General features: G+C 35.6%; 2 protein-coding genes across 6 annotated transcripts in view; one reads left to right on the forward strand and one right to left on the reverse strand.

Moving 5' to 3' along the window:
- The first annotated feature begins 1,413 nt into the window (after positions 1 to 1,413).
- On the forward strand, positions 1,414 to 9,911 carry LOC121867982 (succinate dehydrogenase [ubiquinone] iron-sulfur subunit, mitochondrial-like). Its single transcript, XM_042368161.1, has 6 exons — positions 1,414 to 1,533; positions 3,792 to 3,934; positions 4,054 to 4,197; positions 6,943 to 7,138; positions 7,295 to 7,519; positions 9,264 to 9,911. The coding sequence occupies exons 1-6, from the start codon at positions 1,465 to 1,467 to the stop codon at positions 9,360 to 9,362; spliced, it is 876 nt and encodes a 291-aa protein (XP_042224095.1). The 5' UTR covers positions 1,414 to 1,464; the 3' UTR covers positions 9,363 to 9,911.
- Positions 9,912 to 12,953: 3,042 nt separating this feature from the next.
- Positions 12,954 to 23,492, reverse strand: part of LOC121867983 (protein MIX23-like) — a 31,812-nt gene continuing 21,273 nt past the window's right edge. For 3 of the 5 annotated variants that reach the window (XM_042368165.1, XM_042368162.1, XM_042368166.1), the window contains exons 3-5: positions 22,258 to 22,302; positions 15,028 to 15,174; positions 12,954 to 14,295 (exon numbers count right to left, since the gene is read on the reverse strand). In XM_042368165.1, coding sequence (XP_042224099.1) covers positions 14,185 to 14,295; positions 15,028 to 15,174; positions 22,258 to 22,302 — 303 coding nt within the window. In that variant the 3' untranslated portion in view covers positions 12,954 to 14,184. The remainder of the gene's footprint in view (positions 14,296 to 15,027; positions 15,175 to 22,257; positions 22,303 to 23,492) is intronic. The other 2 variants (XM_042368164.1, XM_042368163.1) reach the window with 1 other exon arrangement.

Below are 23,492 nucleotides of genomic sequence, written 5' to 3' on the forward strand. Positions count from 1 at the left end.
TCGGTATCTTGGGGAATGAGGCAGCAGATGGCCTTGCCAAGACTGGCTGCAACAAGGCCACACCTGACTACGTTGTTCCTCGAACACTTTTACAGCTTAGGACCCAAATTCGCCGCAAACAGAGAGAAGCTCGGGAAGCAGCCGTCCCCCTGGACTCCCCGCCCACCTGGTACGACGTCCTCCGTAAACTTCCTGACCTCTCGTACGTCTATGGGAAAGGGTCGCGGAAAGGGGACGTGATTGCTGCCCGTATCATCATTGGGTATGACTTTGCTTGGGAGATTGGTATCCCCGCATCCCCTGAGCAACGCTCTCGTGCATTATGCAGAAGACCCGACAGCAGCACCCTTATCCACTACCCCCTAAGATGTCCCCACACACAACGCTTCCGTGACGCCTGCTGGACCACCACTCCACGACCCCCTGAAGGAGACACGATGATCCTCCCCATACTGGCCAGATATTATGTAAATAACATTGATTATGTGTTAAAGGAATATCCTTCCTTCCTTAGGCTTTAGTAAGCCCCTTTATAATATTTATACTGTATATACTTGTCACACTTGCCAGATGCTTCTGGTGTCATTGTACAGGGGTACCTAGTGACAGCACTAGGATCCCGCTTCCTCTATCAAGGAATAAATAATTGAAATTGAATTGAAATTGAATAGAATGACAGATTTAGCTGATATATCCCTGCGGACATTTGTGTTGATGTAAAACAATACTGTTTTTTAGTTTAACAAATTTGTTGACAAAAAGTTTGGAGTACAGTTTGCCTATTCTGAGTAATTCAGTCAGGTCTTGACACTGAGAGTGGTGTCACTTCTCACTGCCACGCAGGACAGAGGTTCATACTTCATACAAAAAGACATGTGGGTGATGTCACTGTTCACTGCCAATACTGGGTTTCAGCAACTATACAGTATAGTCTACGCGCGTATTCTTGGATAGTAAACACACAAGCCATCAACAACTTAAAACTATGCACCTGTAGGGGTCAGGATAGAGGAAAGAATCCATACGCATACATTATATATCCTAATTATTCAAATTTTTACAATTGATAATTATTCAACATCATAACAGCTTTCTTGAGCTATCTTTGGTTGAATCAACTAATGTTTATGTAAATGCTGAATCAATTCGAAATTTAAAGACGATTTTTACTGCATAAATATCGATCGTCTTCTATCAACAAGTTTCATAATTTGAAATTGTTTTAACAATTTACACAACTGTACCTAACCTTGGTTTGACTTCAACTATATTAAGATTTATGGTACGAAACTCTTTTTAGAAATGTATTTTGTAATTTTATAGATTTTTTACTCATATTCCTTTTTATATAATGAGGGGATGTATTCAACAAGTTACATAATTATTTGAGGTTTATATAACCGGCTGCGCCTGTATCACCTCTCGCTTGACTCGCTCATCACTCCAGGCCAACCTCTCGTAAACATGGCTAGTGTTGTGGGTGCCAAAGTGCTTTCTTCGGGCACTTTCGGCAATGTTTGCCGCGTACTTGCTGTGAGTACCTTTTGTATGATAGCAGTGCATTTATCAATAATAGTTTATTAGGAACAGAAGCAAAGAAACGTCGTATTTAGTGTTGGTGAGAGGTGAGTTTGCGATCAGCTGTTTGTGGGACTGACGCAACATAAGTAATATTAAAACATAATATCAAGTACCAGTAGTAACTATAGGGATTTGCTACTGTATAGTAAGAAAGAGAACACCCATTTTGTAAAAATACCACAATGACTGAGGAGTATTTTTATTAATGGCCTTGAGAAGTGAGAGGATTGCCTTGGTTATTAGCTATTTTTAATGGTATCTTGACTGATAAATTGTATAATGAGTTACACTAACAACAGTGGTCTGGGTTAATCAGCTTCCTGACGAAAAACCAATTAAAAGGAAAGTCAATCTTTTTATAACGGGAGTAAAATCCTGGCTCCTTTGCTTACATTCGACAATATATTTAGGTAATGTCTGAGAACAGCACTACCACCAGAAGTTGTTTGATTTTGTTCATTTGTTCCACAGATGTTCATATGGTATTATTGTTTCGGTCCTGCAGCGAATTTAGGTTAGGTTACAAAATTATAATTTTACCGTTCTTATTTATTTAAAGTATTTTATTTATTTTTTTCATTTATCTACGATCTTAGATCACTTATAGTGAGCAGGGCATAAAGGAGGAGGGAAATTGCAGGGTAACTCATGGTCATAAACCGATCATACGACTAAAATGATGTCTACGTGCTTTGTACGTGAAAAAAAATAATTATTTACTGTAAATACTCCTCTGAAAATCTGCTGAGTCAGTACATCTGCCAAGTTTGTTTACAACTGACCTGCTCAATCCAAACGTACTCTCACGTCCCAAAAAAAATTAAAATTACGCCATGACACTTCAACAAAGTTGTTTTCATTGGTACCAGGTATCAAAATAGTACTTTCTGATTAATATAATAGGGGGGCCCTGCCCCCCTGGATAGGAAGTTAGGTTAGGTCGGTTTCTTTGGTTGGTTAGGTCACATTCTATTAGCTTCTAATAAATGTTGCCTCTTTTAAAATACTTACTACAATATAATGATAAGAATATGTGGAAAAAATAATTAAATCAAACACCTTTTGATGATAGTGCTGTTCTCAGACATTACCATAAAATAGGCAATGATTGATAACTGCACCCTTAACACCTAATCGAGGAAATTTCTGCTCAGGAAAAGGTAATTACTCTGCAAACACTAGCAAATGATTGATGCATGGAAAACAATTGTTTAAATGAAGTTTTTCATGTTGCATGCAGTGGTGATAATGTAAGTTTGGGGAAATGCATAATTATTGAGTTATGATCCCTCCTGCCACATCACTTTCGATCTCACCAGAGCTTTGAAGCAGAGGAAACATAACTAAAAGAACCTAACCTAATCTGGTTATCGTATTCACCCACTGGGTAATTATTTAGCAAACAATGGCACACGGTTTAGGCTCATTTGCGTGTGTTTGTGGACTATTAGCTGAGGCTTTCTTACCTCATGAAAATGACAAAAAGTGAAAAAGAAATAATATTTGCTTTATGTAACATTTATGAGTATTTACATCCTGGAGTCAAGGGCGACAAGTTTCTCCGTGTTTGCCATGTTGGTTTCTTGTTCAAACTTTTAGAAAGGATTAATGTTTTGATTTTAGAAGATTAAAATTACAAAATACAATACAGGGGTCCCAGTAATTCTTGAAATTAAAATTCACGTCCTTAAATTCACAGGTACAATACCTCTTTACTACCTCTTTAAGTTTTTCGGTGAAATATTCCAAATTCGCAGCCGAGCAAATGTAATATAAACTATAAACTTAGAAAAGTGTAAAATGGCTGGAATGGAAAATTTTTCTCCCTCTCCTCTCAAAGTGCTACAACAGCCTCCCCCGATACTTTTGACCTCTTTATAACGACAGTGTGCAATTTCACCATAATTCCCGTATTATTTAGGTTTATTTGATGTTCGGTTAATAAACATTATCATAAAAATAATCCCACACTCAACCCCAGATGAGTTATCGAGTCATATTAAATTAATAGTGCTTTGTTTACATAGGCAAACAGCTGACCAGTCAGCCAACCCTGGCACCTGCCTGTCTTCATGTTGAAAATTTAATACAACATTGTGTATATTCATACATTTCTTCCATTGTATCATTCATACAATGGTAATATTATAAAGTAAATATTTGAATAATAACAGTATATGGTATCCTTCATGTTATTGTTCTTATGACAGGTGCGCTCCCAGAGCACAGCAGCTGCTGCTGAACCACAACAAGTGCCAGAGAAGAGGTTAAAGAAATTTTCTGTCTATCGCTGGGATCCTGAGAAGCAGGGAGACAAACCCCATATGCAAACATATGAGGTGGACCTGAATACGTGAGTGCCTCTCCCAGCTTGTACAGTAGTGTGGAACATTACACTGTACAGTACATAGAATATTTCAGTTCATATTTATTCTTTTAATATAACTTCTGACTGTATTCTTTAATTTTCAGGTGTGGTCCTATGGTTCTTGATGCTTTACTGAAAGTCAAGAATGAAATTGATCCTTCCCTGACCTTCAGAAGGTCATGCCGAGAAGGTATCTGTGGGTCATGCTCCATGAACATTGGTGGAGTCAATACTCTGGCATGCATCAGGTAAGAGAATCAAGGTGTCCAGTTCTGAAAAATAAATTTTTACCTTGTACAGTATTTGGATTAAAGTTAAATTATAATTCTCAGAAAATTTGGTTTTACCTAATTTGGGGTTCTGGCAACATTTTATTACTGTATATTGTTTTATTTGTGTAATTCTATGCTGTCTTACCAAGCTTTCAACATTTAGCGTTGCACATTGTGGATTACCAGGTTGCTATATCAGGAATGTGGAAAAACAGGCAGATTACCAAAGGTCTCTACTGAAAGTGGAAAAAAAATAGTTTTAGCCATAGTAAGAGTGAAAAGTTGATGCAATTAAGTGTTGGATAAGTATAATACAGTAAAAAATCAAAAGGTGCAGTGTGGAGTAATGATATTATGACATTGTGAAATTCAGGGAACCTCCCTTAAACTTGATTAGTTTGGGGGGAAGGTGGGTCTGGATTTCCAAGTGGTGATCCTCGGCAAGAAACAAAAGCATTTATGGTCATTGCAAGAATACTGTACCTGTTTACATCCCCAAGACTGAGGTGTAGCAAGTAAAGTGGCAGTTGGTTTGTGTATCAGTAGTGCTATTATGCTACGCACACGTTTTGGCCTTGCACCATTACCACTTACATGCACCAATGTGAGCCTCAATATTTTATATAGGTCATCACTTAACAAAAGACTGGTACAGGCATGGGGGAGCTGTGACCCACAAATGTGAGGCAACTTTTGACCTAATTTGTTATATTGAAAAAAAAATAGATTTTTCCAAGTAGGCACTGGAGACTGGTATGGAATAGCTTTACATGCACCATCATAAAAGATTACAGTTTAAAAATATTAATAAACTGAAATAAAGCAGAGAGAAACCCAAGACATTCTACTTCACAAACTGATTAAAGACTTCATCGTCATCTGCCAAACCAATGGCTCCTAGGAGTCGGCTAACAGTTGCCACAGATTAAATATAATACCAATTAATTGAGCACAGTATATTTATTAATGATCACAAAGTTTAACATTATCCTCTGTAAAAAAATACTATAGTGACAAAACAAGGGGTAAAAAATCAAACGGACCAGCACCAGTCTGCAGGCCACAGTTTGGGAGCCACTGCCATACATCATCTTAGTGTCATTATTTCTCCACTCTTTTGTAATACTCTTCTTGCATTTGACTTCATCATGTCTCAACATGAGCAGCCATCTTCTCAAGTAAAGCCTTAGTGTAATGTTCTCTAGGCTAAAAACCGCATATCATCCATGCATCACAACAAGCACAGAGTTGTCATTTTCCTTCAGAAGAAGTGAGAGGATGATACCTGCTATGACTGCAAGTGGGCCAAAGCATATAAGTTTGCCGACTCATATGGATGTATCTATCACAGCTCCCCATACTGTACGACAACAGACTCGATGCTCAAACAACAACATTCGATCCCAGAGATTACTGTGGAGACTCAATGTCTACTTACCCTTTATTGGATCACTGCAGCTGTCTCTATGGACTGGGAATTATAAATCTACTTTTCCAATCTTCCTCTGTGGGCATCATAAGTTAATGTCTGTAAGGTGCCTAGAATGTTCATCATGGGATGTGTTTTGTTTTTCAACATGCTGTTGGGTACGAGGAGTGTGTTTGCTGAATAAAATTGTCTGGCATTATTCAAATAAATTATTAAAAGTGACATCAAGGGGTTAAAATATATTGACATTAGACTTATCACAAAGTGTGGCAACTATTTAACCCTTAAAGCCTGGATTACATTCCTCAACATTCACTTCGACGACCCCGGGTGACGTTCCTCAACGTTCTTAATTTTCGCTGCGTATTTTGAATATCCAGTCAAGATGTAATACTTTGTATTGGATATTTGTTTAATTGGCAACGCAACTCACGTGTAATCTTTGTTTCGAGAATCGTGCCTCGTGGTCAGTTACCCGCCAACTATCGTGAGGAATGCACCTTCGACTTCTGTTCAGTGTAATTTATAGCTGCCATATTTATTGCTACAATTAACTATAAAATCCATACATGGCATATCATAAAATACAATAGCACATATTTTATGTACATAAAATAGCTCCTTCCACTCTCAAACCCTCCTCTGGGTGACGGACACAGTTCAGGCAGTCAACCAGCTGACCCGAAGACGTGTGGTCGGGAGGGACCACAGTCCCACAGTTATAGCCCAGTAACCCACCACCTCAACGCACACTCACTTCCCACATTTGCTCTTCATTTTTCTTATTTTATAGTTTTAAATTATATTTTACATATTTCTAAGCCACATTAGAGTACTTTATTACAGTAATGATTTTTTGACAACTTTTATAGTTTCATTACAAGTAACAATAAATGCAGTTTATATAGTGAAGTTTTTTTTTTTTTTTAATTGCGTCTTTTTTGGCCCAGACTTTAAGGGTTAATGGTGTAACATCTACTTTGCCAGTTGGCTCACCAGTCAGTTCTACCTCAGAAGCTGCAGAGTGGATGTGTGCTCTTCACCTCCATGTTCAGTCTGACCTGGAAATTCTGCATTTGAAGGGAGGGCATACTGTATATACTGTATAGTACATTATATTAACATGACTTTCAGCATATCATCATTTTTATTAATGTGAATCTTTCTTAAGTCATCCAAGACTTGAGATTCTGCAGATATTAGTTTACTTAAAATGAAAAGCTATACTTAAGAAATGAGATAAAATTTATTGCATTTTTACTACTTGTCATGATATAATTTTTTGTTTTCAGCAAGATTGACACAAACCTGAACAAAGTGACAAAGGTCTATCCTTTACCTCATATGTATGTGATTAAGGATCTGGTCCCTGACATGAATAACTTTTATGAGCAATATCGTTCCATCCAACCATGGTTGCAACGAGATGATGGCCTCAAACCTGGTGACAAGCAGTACTTACAGTCTGTTGATGATCGTAAGAAACTAGTGAGTAATGGCTTAATCGCTGTTTAACCTTTTGTTACTGACCATTAATTCATTTTTAAATTGAATTGTGTTGTGCAGAGACTGAGGTTTTCACCCTTTTTTGGTTTAGTAAAAGGGATTATTGTATAATGTTTGCTTTTTTTTTCCTCTCCTTAGGATGGTCTGTATGAGTGCATCCTCTGTGCCTGTTGCTCTACATCTTGTCCCTCTTACTGGTGGAATGGAGACAAGTACTTGGGACCCGCTGTCCTTATGCAGGCTTACCGCTGGATAATTGATTCCCGTGATGACAAATCAGAAGACCGACTGAAAAGACTACGTGACCCCTTCTCCGTTTACCGCTGTCATACCATCATGAACTGTACGAAGACCTGTCCCAAGGTCAGTATTAATAGTTGTTTAAAGTAAGACGATAATTTTGATGATACTGTATTTGGATTGTTTCATATAGCAAGCATTGCACATGATGTTCCTTTCTTTATATGGTTGAAATTTTTTATACCACTGATTAGCTTATTCAGATTTAATTGTTTAATTTGTTCTGTATTGAGTCAAGGACTGGTGGACCTCATCTGTGTAAGCATTGATCTAGTATTAAATCAAGCATTATCTCCACCTTAATTCACATTTTCATCTACAGAGGCAGAAGAGGTATGCTAGTCATGTGAAAAAATATCATTACAGTACATCAATAAGAGTGTTGTACTGTACTGTTCAGGGAGCCTACATTTAGTGCATTTTTTATGTACAGTGCTTTTTATTTTGAGAGTAAATAACCCAGACAGGAATTAGTTGGGTACTGTGTAACCCCCACCTCGCCATACACATTTAACCAGCGAAGTGACAGGAAGGGGGGGGGGTTGCATGTATGCCATGACGTCACATAGGGAGGGAGCGCGGTCACGCAGTTATAGCCTACTGACTCCACACTCTTCATTTTTATTATTTTTTACCTGTATTATTTCATACCTGTATTTTCTTTATTTCTAAGCTGGATTAGAGTATTGTAATGATTTTTCGACAACTTTTATAGTTTAATTACGTGTAACAATATACAAGCCACAAACAGCACTTCCAGACGTACGATACAGTCCATGTTACTGTAGAATACATGGTGTTGTAAGAAAATTATATAGCTATTTGTGAATAAATTAATGTAACTGTACTAATAGAATTTTTTTACAAATTATATGAAAATTATCATCCACATCATCGGCTAATTATTGATAGGAGTACGTATCTCAAATTGGCTATTTTTGTAAAAAAAAAAAAAAAAAAAGTTGTCCCTTTGTGTTGATAGTGTCCGACAAAAAAAAGGGGGACTGTGTTCACATTTTCAATACTTTTCAAGATTTTGAATGTTTTTATGAGGTACAGTAGTCTCCATGTTAGCCAGAATACCCTATCTCAGAACTCCAATTTATTCAAGATCATTATGGTACCAAATTCACCTCTTATCACTATTAGAACAGATGTGAATAAAAGTTTATAGTACACTTTTTCACTAGCTGTAAATATTTTTACTGGTTCCTGCAGTCTAAACATAATGGGAGATTGTTTGTCTAAGGGAGGTGAGATGTCACCCAAAATTGCAAGTTGAAAAATAACTTATATAACATATACAGTAGTTCACAAGTGGGGAATGGTAGAAATTTTCCCAGCTCAGTCCTGGAATTATTTACCCGGTAGTGCTCGTTTTAAATAATTCATTCGGAAACATAACCAGTTTTTGGAGTGGTCTGGATGCCAGGAAGTCAGATAAATGGTCCCATACCTTTAAATGCATTCCCACCATACTGTAGTTATGCTCTTAATTTTAGGTTTATTTAGTGTTTTATATACTGGAATATGTGATTGTCTTAAATTATACCCTGTACTGTAAAACATGATCGAAAAGTTCCTATGGTCTGAAACCTTTTAGTCATGAATGCATTCCTGTAAACTAAAAGCTTACAAAGAACCACCAGTAAAAGTAAACTATAGAATACAGTAACAGTTATGGAATGTTTTGCATACAACCACCTTTAAGAGGAAGCATTTCTATGACTTCGATGTTTTTTTAAGACAAAGCCAGCTTGAGATACCAGTAATGTAGTACAAATATTATTTGTCTTTCTCTTAACAGGGACTCAATCCTGGACGTGCAATTGCTGAAGTGAAGAAGCTCCTGTCTGGAATAGCTAAGAAAGGAGAGCCAGGACTAAACCCAATGGGTGCCAATTAAGTCTTAATATGAAACAAATAGTTGTCCTTGCTGTAGTAAATGAATTCAGTGAGAGGATAGAAAATATTTCTGCAACTGTACAATTATAAATTTGAAGCATTTACATTGTTTAGTGTTTAAACAGAGATGATATGAACAATGAAGATATTTTACAGGTTTTAAAATTTTTTAATTTTTTCAAGCCAAACTAGGGCATGAACCATCTTGGAAGATATTTTGTGAAGACCTTTGTATATAGCTTTTTCTCCTGGATATATTTTGATGAGAGAAGTGTCCGAACAGGAATGGCATTGGTATTTCATGGTTATTTTGGTAATTTAAATGGAGTAAAAAAAAGTAAAATTGGGCCGATTTTAATTTTGTAAGTTAACTACGGACTGTATTTGAGCAATTGACCAAATGTTTATGCCTTCAAAAAAGCACACATTAAATGATCTCAGGAGATCCTATCATATGTAAATGTGTATATTAAGTTACAATTATTGATAATTTAATGCATATATATATTTGTAGAATTGTAACTTAATAAATATTATTGTAAATACAGTACTTCCTCTTGATAATTTATCCTCCATTTCATGAATGTAATGTAATTAGTATCAAGAAGTGTAACCAGGTGTTAGAGACTTAGTTCTTTTGTATCATTTCATATCTAATTGCAACTTTGGCATCTCTGTAGTTATATCACAATGTGTAGATTGCACTTGTAAGTACTGTCAGTTCTCCGTATTTTTTAAATTAAATTTCCATAAATGGATTGGTAGCTAAAATAATACAAATTGAAAAACTTGAAATTTTACAATGAACTGGCCACTATTAGATTTATTTTCATTTTTTAAGTTCCATTGCCCAGTAGACATGTAGGATAATTTTTTAATTCTATTCTAATACTGTATAAACTTATACTAACTAAGATAGTCAATTCTTTCTTACTCTTTTATTCATTATTTTTTTATAACTTGCATTATTGATGGCTTGTACTGTTGTTATTGATCTAACGACATTAAATCTAAACCAACTATACCCAAGGAGTCGAGTGTAGAGTTTTCACTCGATGTTTTAAGACATTTTTAATCTCTGAAGCCTTTTTAGAGAGATTGAGATTTTTTTTATATGTAGACATGGTTGGACTAGTGTCAAGTACAATGAAGGGAAAAATTCATGCTGTAGAGTTCATGCAATCTGTGATAGTAATATATAAAGTATTTATGTAGCCGAGACCAATAAACCCAAGACCTTGTACCTTAAGATTAGCCTCAGGTAATTAAACTTCGGGTGGGATTAGCTGGAGGTCAATCTTCACGAGATTACCGAGGTCCACCATTACCTGAAGATTAGGCCTCTTGGGTAACACCACACTCCTGCATGGGTCTTCATGTAATTTGTGTGTAGAAATCCTCAATGGTCAAATGCATTCTGGTAGACAGATGCAGGTCATATGTAAGTTACTGTTAGTTCCTTTTCCTCATATGTGTTTGAGAGGGAAATTAAATAGACTAATAAAATAAAAATAGGCCTCTACTGTTACATGGTTTACGTACAGGTGTTGAGAGTGAACACACTTGCCTGAGCCATCTTCTACGATATATTGTACAGTAAGTCCATTGTAAGGTAGCCATGGCCGGAAATGACGTCTACTGGTGTCGGGTTATTGCAAGTGATAATTCATTGTCATGCAACAAGAATCAGATGTGATCAGGAGGGGAAGGAAGTCGTCTTCTGATCTCAAACTGTCAAAACTACATCCGGTGGTACCAGGCTTGGGCATCATGGATGTGTGCATACAGGATACAAGAGCAACATACCTAGAAAAAATGAGATACCATATTCTACGGCATGTAAGATGCCACAAAATATTTCTTCACGACAAAAATAACTAGAAAAACAAACAATAAAACATTCATAATAATTAAACTAGGCTCATAGAAGAAATTAAATAATTTCAATAATAACACTTCTTTATGCAATTCCACCACAATTCTCATATAATTTAGGTTCATTTGGTGCCAGGTTGATAAAAAAATAATCCCACACTGAACTTGAATTATTTCATACTCATTTGTTTACAAAGAGCAAACAGCTGATCGGCTTACCACACTATCTGTCCTCAACACTTTGTAAATCAGTATAGTACAGTTGTGTATTATCACCACTTAATAAATACTATTGTAGTGTATTTATTATCACAATAAGTAATATTGTAAAGCATTATGTATCTGCATAAACCCTGGTTTATTCATTAATTATTTGTCTAAGTGTACAAGTAGCCAAACTGAGTCATCATATAATACTTAAAGGTAGTAAATAACGTTTTTAAGAAGGTATCTTCATATCAAATACTATACAGTATGTTATAGTGACCCCTGTTGTAAGCTGGTCCACTGAAAGCTCACATGAACGCATCTTGAGTAAACAGCCTTCTGATACAGCTTATCCTTTTATTTTCAAGTCATATTACAAATTACATACAGTATTGTATTTTTTTCTCTATTACTGAAGATGTTATATTAATCTTGATGAACGATAAACCATAAGAGGCCAATCATGAGAATATAATACTGAATCAATAAATAAACCTGACGAATGTGGCAACACCTGATCAGCCCCAGCCTGCTTACATACTCATGTCTCTTAGTCTCAGTAGGCCTATAGCAAATCTGATTGGATCACTGTACAGTAATCAGTTAAGTGTTGTTCATTTCATAAGATTTTTATTTAATCTTCCCCATTTCATAAACTTTTTTTTTTCTGGTGACCAGAGCATCTCAAATCCGATTTATCGAGTTTTAACTGTACTTTGTATAGGATATTTATTTATTTGGCAATTGAACTCGCACATATTCTTTGTCTCAAGACTTGTGGTCCAGTTACCCACCAGTGACCTGCCTTGCTCTTCCACACCCTCAACAGTAGTGCTATTTCATCAAAAGTTGCTTGATCTGAGTGGCTTTGATAAACTATCTGGTGACAAAAACAGTGATGGGGAGGAAATAGACCCAGATGATGTAGAGTTTGATGAGGCAGCCAGAGGTGAGGACAGTGATATAAGACACAATGGTACTCCCTCCCCACTCCACCAGCCACCCCCACTCAGCAAGGTCATGGGTACCTTGGTGGACATGGGGGACCACGTGCATACCAGCCACAACAGTATACTTGGAGTGATAACACTAATTTTATGCCTGAAATACCAGCTTTCAACTGGATTTTAACAAAATGTTTATTTGCTGAAATATGCCCATGTGGGGGGTCCGGCTGGGGCATAGGGATTAAAGAATATATTTGACAGAATTCTGCTAGGAAATTTTATAAGACTGCTTACAGTCTTCCTCCTCACATCCATTCCCAAAGATTAGGGGTTGGACAGGTGCAAATCAACTTGCCCCCGACAGTAAGTTAGTATAAATGAATGACCAATGCACTGAGTGTGTTGTCTAAGTGTAGTTTAAGATGGACTTGTTTAATTTCCTCAGCAGAACAGATAAAAGTACTGTATTAATATATTACTATACACAAAAATACAGTATTGTGGACAGTTTCAAGTCATTATCATCATTCTGAGAAGATAAAGGCGAGAATAAAATGGTTGTGTTATAATGCAGTTTATTCCAAAGGTTGTGCCTGAGTTACTTGTAATTCATAACACATTTACCTGTACATCTTCAACAGAAATGCCTATTACCTATAATGAGAATTGCTTATTCCCCAAGTACAGTGTGTCTTTGTAAAGAAAACTTTGAACACTGTACGTATATGCATATTTAGAACAAAAAACAATTTATGCAGGAAATTATTACAATTTTGGATTTTTGCTTATTTAACCCTTTCAGTCCTAAGTTCGGTGGGTATGTCCTTCCAGCCTCAATTTTTTATGGGGGAAAGAAATTTTTAAACAATAATTTTAAAAAGTTAACCTTAGTGTTAGCAGCTGGTTTCCTTATGCTTCCTGCTTCCTTAATGATATTATAGTTTGGACCACTATGTCTTTCTAACATCTCCCTGTGCTCATCGACTACTTCCCATCAATATTGCATCTACCGTACTGAGACACATTTATGTTTATACAGTATTTACGTTTGCATCTACCAGAAGCATTTGTATCACTCAAGGTTGCCAGATATGAGTTCTGATAAACATCCGTCCTCCAAGGTGTTTGTAGGGTAATGAGCAGCTTTGAAATTTCTGAGGGTGAATTATAACTGTTGGTTACATATGGCATCATTAAACGGCTCACGGCTATTCCAGGATATTTGAAACGAGACGAGAAACATTCGTTCATATCTTGTAAATGCGTAAGACTCTGGTCCTAAGTAGATGAGGTACAAGTGTAGGTCTGAAAGGGTTAAAACATCCACACACTTGACTAGGATATTAGGATCCACAAGTGAAAGGCCTTTATTCTAGAACAAGTTTACTATATACACTTATCCCATAAAAAGTAAATACAAAGGGGAGCTGCAGATGATTAATAAAAATTTGTATGACTGTAATGAATATGAGCTTATGGAATAAACAGTGAAGAGATGAAAGCTGGTATGATCATGCTCTCTTTATGCAGCACTATTCCTTAACCCTCTACGAAGAAGACACAAAATACAGGAGGACCCTAACTCAACCACTGCATCACAACAAACAGTTTTGCTAGACAAGCAGTGATAATCAAATCTGACCAAGAAATATACAGTACTGTACTTACATTTTAATAATGCAAATTGGTTACATGTTAAGCTTTATTCCCATTTGCATTGTTTCCTATTGGACCTGAAGAAAGAAATGTGACATCATTGTACTGCTCTATGGACTCATCCTACTGGCTAATTGGTCATTCAGCTTTGGGAGGTTTAAAAAACTGACGGCACCGTTCCTCAAACACTCTTAAGCTGCGCTCTCGAATAATCTCTTCGATAGTTACTTCATTCTGTAATTCACGAATCTGGAAAAAAAAAAGACAAAAACTGAAGGGGGAAAAATTTATAAGGTAAAGTAAGATATACAAATTATCAAAATCTGCAGTTAGCCTGGGCTTTGTAGCATCACCTTAACTGTTTAATGTATTATGTATAAGGTGATGCATGAAATGAGCTGAACTGGGTTACTAGTGTTTGCATAATTTATATTGATACAGAATGAAAGTACAAGAATCTTAATTGCCAAGTGAGGTTGAATGGTACAGTACACTATTTAGAAGCAGTGTTTTGGATGCAAATATTGAAAGTTAGTACAGTACAAGTAAGAGTTAAGTTTTCGTGTCTTAAGGAGATATACGATCTCATTCTAATGAATATGAGCCAAGGTGGGAAAACTTTTCAAATATTAGAGGTCGATGTTTACACAGATTAGGAATGCTAAAATCTAAAAAAAATAGACTGTACTGTAGCACATTTCAGTGTACAGTATATGATGCATACTAGGTAACCATAACATTAATATAATTACTGTATTAGGCCTTGCCTTTACTTAATTTTTTTTTTACATTACGTACTTCCATAATTTCTAAGAGAATGTAAATTCTGTTCTGAAAATTCCACATCAGTGAAAATTCTACATGAGTTCTAGAAATTTTAAAAGATTAAGCAAATGTTATAGCATCGGCGGAAATTCTACAGTAGCATTTCATCATAATTATACTGTACCACAAAAACTACCAAGTGTACTAGAAACATACTCTGCTCTGTTCACTACGAATCTTCCTCAAGATCTGTGGATTTTCTTTTTTGTGAAGAGCTTCTGCCTGTAAACTGCGAACCTTCACCCGTGATTCATTCAAACACGTCTCAATCATGGCTCCTCTATGTTCATACGTTTTACTTAACTGAAAAGAAAAAGAAAAGTACGGTAACAAATTAAGAAAATATTACATTCAATAACAATTTCAATACACTAAATACTGTACTGTATACTGTACTTCTGATATCAGCAATACAGGTATGTATTAATAATATTATTAATTAGCATAAAACATCTGTGATAAGTTGCAAACGCAGGCAGATTTCCTTTGACCGATATAGTATAGTGTAATGAGCCTAATGCCTGTGCTTAATGCCCTCTGTAAGTGCAACAGGTCTGCCATATTGTACAGTATACTGTATATGTATGTGTGTGTTTCTTTTTAACCTTTCTTGTCTGGTTAAGAAAACCAAGACAGATGGATCGGCAACAGTTTTCAGTGCACTCAGCTAACCAAATGGGAAGAAAGAGGTGGACCAAAGTTGCCCTGTCCCAGTTTGGTTAGCAACAAGATTTCATGATTAATCTTTCATTTGTAATCTAAGGCCATTTGTAATCAAGATCAGCTTAAATGGGAGGCATCAAAACATATATCATAATATAGTACACTTAGAACTAGCTATGAGTGCCAAACAATGATTCACAATACCCTCTGCTGAGATCTGAAGGACATACTGCATATAAAGGCTAAGAATAACATAATACCTCTGATATTGTGCCTGAAGAATATTGTCAGATTGGGAAATATTAACACCCTTAACCAGAGTAACTGTACTGTATTGGAAATTAAGGCACAGTTTGCTTTCACCATGCAATTATGACTTGGTACTAAAAAGTGTTCATCAAAGTGACATATTTCCATTAAATAAGTGTGAATTTTCATTATTACAAATAATACATACAATCGTAAGTTTAGAAAGGAGTAACCTCAGACTAAAATTCTGACACCTTATTCTTTTAAAAAACTTTAAAATTAGTCTTAGCCTTCATGAGATTAAACCATCACCCCTCTCTAATAGCATGAAGTTTAGGGACTCATCTCCCAGCAGCAAGAGTGAGAAGGAAAATTACTTCCATGATGACTAGTTCTAAACCCTCAGCCAAAATATTTCCTACTGAAATAATACTGATGATAAAACCATATCACTTCCAGACTTTCCAAGTATCTCTTCTAACAGAAATTTTATACAACTCTGACTAGAAGTCAGTAATAAAGGCCTCTCATTAAGCTCAGGAATATACTAGCTAAAAGTGTATATTATCTAGGAGTGAATGGTGTGACTTGTTGGATGGAAGAAGAAATTTGATGTGGGGAGGTAAAGTAGGGGTAGGCCACGAATGACATAGGGAGGTAGAAAGAAATGCCTTACTTGTTCATTTGTAATAATGAAATTCCTTTGCTTTGTCTTAAGAGCAAATGCTATTTAATAAAGTTATATCAACATTTCTACTCATTACAAGAGCATGAAGCCAACAAGAATAATTACAAAACTGGCTTTTTTTTAATCCGTCCTAGATTTTTTTTTTTTTGTAATCTACGCTTTAGACAAGTCTACATTGAGAATTTGTACTGTGGTTTGAGAAGTTAGCTAAGACTTGGTGGGAAAATGGGTCAATGATCCAACTGTCACTGAACATCTTAATTCAGAGTTGGCTAGTTTTCAGAATCCTCCTCCTAAATCCTTTTAATTGCCACATGGGGACCCCCAATGGTAATATCATCCTCAGAAAATGTTGCATGTAGATTTCATAAACTCAATGCTGTAAGGGAGTTAACCTGAAATGACACCACAGTATTGTATCTTGTTAAAAGACATGAGCCAAAAATCCAAATCTAGATATATCTATCTATAGGCTGAGCTAATGTAATGTGAGTGTAAGATGTGTTGCTGGGATTTGAAAGCTCTGCAAACTAATTACACCAGCAATATCACTAACTGGGTTGTTAACAAATGTTAACACACCTATAACTCAACACAGTAACTACAACATTATAAACTTATCTAAATCTAGGGGTAGCACATAGCTTCAAACAGGAGATATGACAGAAACACATCTAACCAGTAGCTCATGTGACCAGAAATTTGGTGCTGATCCAGGGTACTTTTGTACCAAATGTTTCCTTTATTAGAATCCAGTGTGAAGGTGAAGGATATTCTAATTTCTGAAAACTTCAATTTCTAGATTCGTCACAAGCTTCCGATTTACCGACTACTATATACAGAGCACTGTACAGTCACTACGTTCTAAGAAAATGCTTATCTTCACTGCTAGTTCTCCATATTTCCTACAATTTCACAACAAAGGCATTGTCAAAAACTATGAATTCACCATCTTTAGTGTAAGTGTGCCATTATTATGAGAAGAAAATGCTGAGTATCAGAATTCAGTACATGTACCTCACTACTTCTAAAAACAAAATACTGTGCTAATATTGATCACAACCACTGTCATATTATTACATGAGGCATAAAGCACTAAAAAGTGCACTTAGTTAATTTTATACCACATTTGCCCTAATTCAAAATAATGACTTAACACGAACACCTGAAGTGAGGCATCATACCTCAGCAGGGTCCAATATTGATTAGTTTTTTCTTAACACAAGAAATATACCATGATAGGCAAAAAGAAAAATGCATGTTATAAATGATTTATGACAAAATTGATTTAAATCATGTCTTCAATGTCATAAATGTCATAATGAAATAACACGTGTACAGAAATCAAATACTACATGTAAAGAAATATAGAAAATACCAATGAATAAACGTGTTTCAAGTTAAATTCTTAAGCAGCATTATATTTAGGTCAGATGTAGAGAAATAAAAAACTAAAATACAATAAAGCTATTACACTTGAATTTGCCAAAATTTACATGTTGGCAGGAGTTCTGCTCTCCAAATATTTTGAAGCCTGCTCTTACAGAGATAAATGAAATTAATAGTGGACTCAGTTATACTGTACTCCCAATAATTTGACTGAACAGGAAACAATCAAATCATTGAACTGCAAAATTTGTCTTAATTCATAAAAATTTCTTATTTTCGAGTCGCAGCTGCTATATTTAGTCACTGATTTGTTATTATGAAGGTTGAAGAGCAGTTAAAAATGTATGTAACATGTAAATATTAATTTATGAAATTTATGACACTTTAATGAGTCAAAAATTGCTGTTTTAAATCATGCCAACCCTGAAATATAATATACAGCTCCTCCCCGACTTACGACGGGGTTAGGAAACCAAATCCAGGTCGTAAGTCGAAATGGTCGGAAATTGAAAATGCTTTAAAACATAGAAAATCTAAAATGGGTGTGTCTTTTTCTTCTCAGCACCACAAAACTCTCACTTTTAAGCTTGCCAGCCATTTTAAAGTGAATTACAAACGAAAAAAATTTCTGTGTAGGTACTGACGTTGGGACTTGAAAATACGTAATTTGACAAAATTTTGGTACGACTGAGGCAGGTCGTAAGTGCGGGTGGTCGTAAGTCGAGTAGGTCATAAGTCAGGGAGAAGCTGTAGTTTTGTTCACATCCACTGGGTAAAATTTACATGCACAGTACCACATTTACCATACATTCAAAATAATGACAATTATTACATCAATTTAATATAAATACTTCATGCTTACCCTAATAGAAAAACAGACTACATCACATTCATTATACCTTCTCCTACGCAACCATAAATGAGAACAATATTAACTACAGTACTCAAGGTTCTTAAAAAGAAACATAACAAGATACCACCAAGGGAGCTGAAGCAATAACTAAGGACCATTGGCCCTAGGCTAATTAAAGTCCAAGGCAGGACCACCCCTGGTGCAGGGGATTGTGGGGGTGGGGCCACCCTGAAAATTCTGGGGCAGAGGATAGGGTTAGAATGACAAGAAAGAGAAGAGAATGAATGAGAATGGGTGGAACAAGAGAATGTAAGCGAGGAATAGGAAAAAGTGCTCATATACTCACAAGTTACTGTAAGTATGTCTAGATGTTCCAAGGAAGTTTGTATGTCGCATACCGTAGTACAGTATTATGTATACAGTAAGTTCTAACTTCTCACAAACTCGGGCAGCCATATAAACAGGCAACAGGTACTACAAAAAGCAACATTTCTAAAATTTGGAACTATTGTAAACAGGTACAGTAGCTATAACAACTATCTGTGCATACTTTGTGGGAAATATGACTCCTCCCCGGCTTACAATGGGGTTAGGGACCCAAATTCAGGTCGTAAGTCGAAATGGTCTTAAGTCGAAAATGCTTAAATAATACATAGAACATCTAAAATGGGTCTCTTTTTCTTCTCAGCACCACAAAACTCTCACTTTTAAGCTTGCCAGCCATTTTAAAGTAAATTATAAACGAACATTTTGTCAGTACACAGCGCAATCACTGACGTTGGGACTCGAAAATACGTAATTTGACAAAATTTTGGTACAACTGAGGCAGTCATGTGTCCGGGTGGTCGTAAGTCGGGGAGGAGCTGTAATATGAGACCACGGGCGATAAATTTTGGTAAATGAGGACTGTCACTAGTCACACATAAAATTTCAAAGCATATCGACCCCCACCTGCACAGATAGTTGTTTTAGCTACTGTACATTACAAAGTATTCCATGCAAAGGTTTCTCAAAGCCACACTCATAATAATCAAGAAGTTGAGAGAGCATATATCTTTAACCTTAGGAAATTGTGCAATTTGAGTGTCACAGGGAACTAGTTTTAACCATTCTCAACTGAACTCTATATCTCAACAATTCCTCAAACAAAACATTCTCTCCAATTTCAAACTTCATACTCCTGCTGACATCCCACTGTCCTTACCTATCATATCAGTACTCTTCCCAGAAATGTCCTTCCCTTATCTGTTTACATACAGAGTACAGTACTTTTGTTTTGTATTCTGCATCACATTTACTTATCTACTGACAACGTTATCACTATCCACTTATCTCATGTTTTACCTCTTCATGTCATCAGATGGTTGCAGACTTTCAAAACCTGATCCTCACACTTTTAAACATATTCGTATCTGTAGTATCTATAAATGGCTCCACATCTCATCCCGTGTACAGCCAGTAAAATAAGTATCGAGCACCCCAAAGTTGATGGAATAGAAAATGAGTGATAACCAACTGACGCCAGTTACCACGGGTACAAGTACCTGTACTGTATACATTTACAGATTTTGCACGATAGTTCATATTGTTTCGCATGACAGGGTGGTCGATACTTTTCTTAATGACTGTACAGTATAATATTAATTTTGTCAAGATTAAATCTTTATCATTCTCTTTTTCACCACAGTAGCACATCTAGCATGTGATAATACTGGTACAGTACCAGTATACTGTACCCCAATTTATGATTTTATTCCTGAAACCCCTACTGTATTGTAAATCATTTTACAGTAGTCATAAACTGAATCATATCTGTCCATTGATTCCCATTATAAATTGGAAGATACAGTACTACAGTAAGTTTCTAGTGAACAAAAAATTCTCCATGTAATATTATGACCAGCTTCAATGTGCCTTAACACCTCCAATTTAATATCTAAAGTGATACAGGTAGCTTTGCGGGATTGCCTACCACTAGGGGTATTGCTCTTGTTCATTACACTTGTTGGTCATTTTCCCTACAAAACTAATTTGAAAATTTCTCTATTGTTTTTGTTTGTTTTTCTAAATCTGTAGTGATGTAAATTATTTACTATAATAATGTTTTTTGTATAGTTACTGTAAATTGAGGTATACCTGCATTAAGGATATCAATAACCAAAATAATATCATACAAACAATTATTCCCTCACCTTGTATTCTATTTTTTCCTCCACAATCTCTGAAGTGATAACTGATACTGTACAGCACACTGGTAACACATGAATGATGAATCCTCATTTTATACTCTTTATTCATTATATTTTCTCTTCTAACACCAATCTAAACTGTCTACTTAATGTATTCACTCAACTCACTATTCATTCAGATCAACACTACTAATCACTTTTGTATGTGCTGGTATTCTTTCCATTGCAAGTTTTCTCCAGAGACCAAACATAACTCATTCAAAAGACTTTCATCCACACTTTAAACAGCCAAATTTTGTTGAGGTCCTTTCATGCCTTCCCTATGACACGCATTAGTTTTCCTAATTTATCTCAAGTTCTGTAGTCCTTCTTAAACAAGCCATCAAAACTCTGTCATATTCCATTCCAAATACAGTATACACGTACTGTACTTAGAAACAAATATCCCTTTGAGTCTTGCATTTACTGATACTGTACTCCCTTCACATTTATTCAAAAGGGCATTCTATCCTCTCATCTAACTCTGTTTTACTCCACTGTTCTTTCACCTCTCACTCTGTTTCAACTCACTAACCAATTCAACTTTACTCCCCAATTAATAATTTTTTGACAAAGCTACCAATCTAACTTTGCTCAATATCTAACATTTTGCAGCCATAACTACCAATCCAAGTATGCACTCTACATTAACACTACCGACATTACTACCCTATTCTCTGTGTCTTCCATTACATCATCTCCATACTTATTCAACTCTTCCTTCACCTCCATTCCAAATGCATTTACCCCACACTTCTTACATCATCATCCACCAGGAAAACATTTTAAATACTTTCTCTCTCTACCACAAACTTCTTTTCCTAGTCATCACACACCAATGTTGCTTCAAAAACCAGTCAGCTTTGTTCTCACTCACTTTACCTTCTCATTCTATCATGATTTTTATCCAATCCCAAACACAACAAGAAAATGGATTGTGATACCTTTCATCACCTCCCTTAATTATATAAAGAAAAGGGAAAAAATGTGACAAGACAAACTATGTATAAAAGGTCAGGGTTCAAGATCAATGGTTCAGCTCAGCTACAGTACATGTGAATAAAAAAATTTGAGTAATGAGGAAATACAAAAATGACAAGAGTGTAAGTGATGGTCTACAATATAAATGCTATTTCATGAACATCAGTCACAATAACTGGCAGCTTTGTATCCTGACCAATCAAGAATAATATGGTGCACGTGATATGATCCAAGATTCAAATGCTGCCTCAAGAATGTCAAAATATATATCATTGACAACTTTGCTTTATGACCAATCATCAGTTGTTCCATTAATCTTCTGACCAAGACCTTACTGTTAGCGCTCCTCGTCTATACCACATCAGAAGTTCACTCACAATCTAAAATAGAGGAGAAAGGGATACTGCATTACGATCACCAGGGATAATCTAATGGCTTAAAAATGATCTATACAATAAGTTTTATTGCAAAGCATTTGCATAATCTTAAACTGCTTATCAAGAAAAAATCAGGAATATACTTTTTTCAATGCATCAGAGTGAGGCTTTACTGAGTGGTGCCACAACAAAAATAAATAGAAAATCAGTGAATGGCAGATATTATTTCCCTTCCCTTATATTTTTCAGTAGGTCATACATTTTCTTCCCTCAAATCAAGACCAAAGAGCCTTTACACACATAATAATTCAACAAATGAAATATCCAAGGAAGCAATTCTAGTGATTTTCAGGTGTAAATACAATTTTTACATCAGAGAATAAACAATAAAATATAGTGGACCCCCCATTAACGGGCGGTTCAATTTACGAGATTTCAATTTACGAGTTACCTCCCGTAAGTACTTTGTTCTATTAACGAGTACAAATTCTATTAACGACAGCCTTACGAGAAACACGTTTTGGTGTGCGCATCAGCTGATCGACTCATCCACCAATAATAGGTTTTTTGTTTACCTTTGTTTCCAGTGGAGTAAACATCGAGAAAGTTGTGCTCGTGAATATTTTGCATGTTTACATTAAAATTATTGGTCATTCTGAAATTTAGTTAACATATTAATAATATAGAGTGCAGTGTTGGTTTAAATAAAAAAATCTGGAATTAGTTAAATAAATTGTTGTGAACTTAAAAATTTTATTGGTGAAATTATCAAGTGTGGGTCTGAAGAAATCTTGGAAGGCGATTTCAATTCAAGTGAAACGAGAAATTATTAAGAAATATGAAGAAGGCATTAGAACCAATGCACTCTGTAAAAAATATGGCATGTCGTTATCGACTGTGTCTACAATCAGCTGTTTTCACTGCCGCTATGTAAACAAAGCCGCCGGGAATTCTACATACACACCTCAAAGTAAGTGATAAAATATACTGTAAGTATATATATTTTTTCATTATTGTACAGTATACTATCCAGTACTGTATTTTGTTTATATTTAATGCTTGGATCATTCTATTACTAATATACAGTACTTTGTGCATACTTATTATTTAATTTAAATGCAATTCTGTAAGTTGGAACCAATTACCCAATATCCCATTGAAATAATAGATTCAGTTAACGAGATTTTCAATTA

The sequence above is a fragment of the Homarus americanus genome, unplaced genomic scaffold (genome assembly GCF_018991925.1).
Source record: "Homarus americanus isolate GMGI-L3 unplaced genomic scaffold, GMGI_Hamer_2.0 scaffold37032, whole genome shotgun sequence".
Taxonomy (NCBI): domain Eukaryota; kingdom Metazoa; phylum Arthropoda; class Malacostraca; order Decapoda; family Nephropidae; genus Homarus; species Homarus americanus.

What these genes read in the sequence shown, in the direction of transcription:
- LOC121867982 (XM_042368161.1), top strand. Translation starts at nt 1,465, where the DNA reads ATGGCTAGTGTTGTGGGTGCCAAAGTGCTTTCTTCGGGCACTTTCGGC. An exon ending in ATGTTTGCCGCGTACTTGCT is followed by an intron (nt 1,534 to 3,791) that starts GTGAGTACCTTT and finishes TTCTTATGACAG; the next exon opens with GTGCGCTCCCAGAGCACAGC. An exon ending in GTACGAAGACCTGTCCCAAG is followed by an intron (nt 7,520 to 9,263) that starts GTCAGTATTAAT and finishes TTCTCTTAACAG; the next exon opens with GGACTCAATCCTGGACGTGC.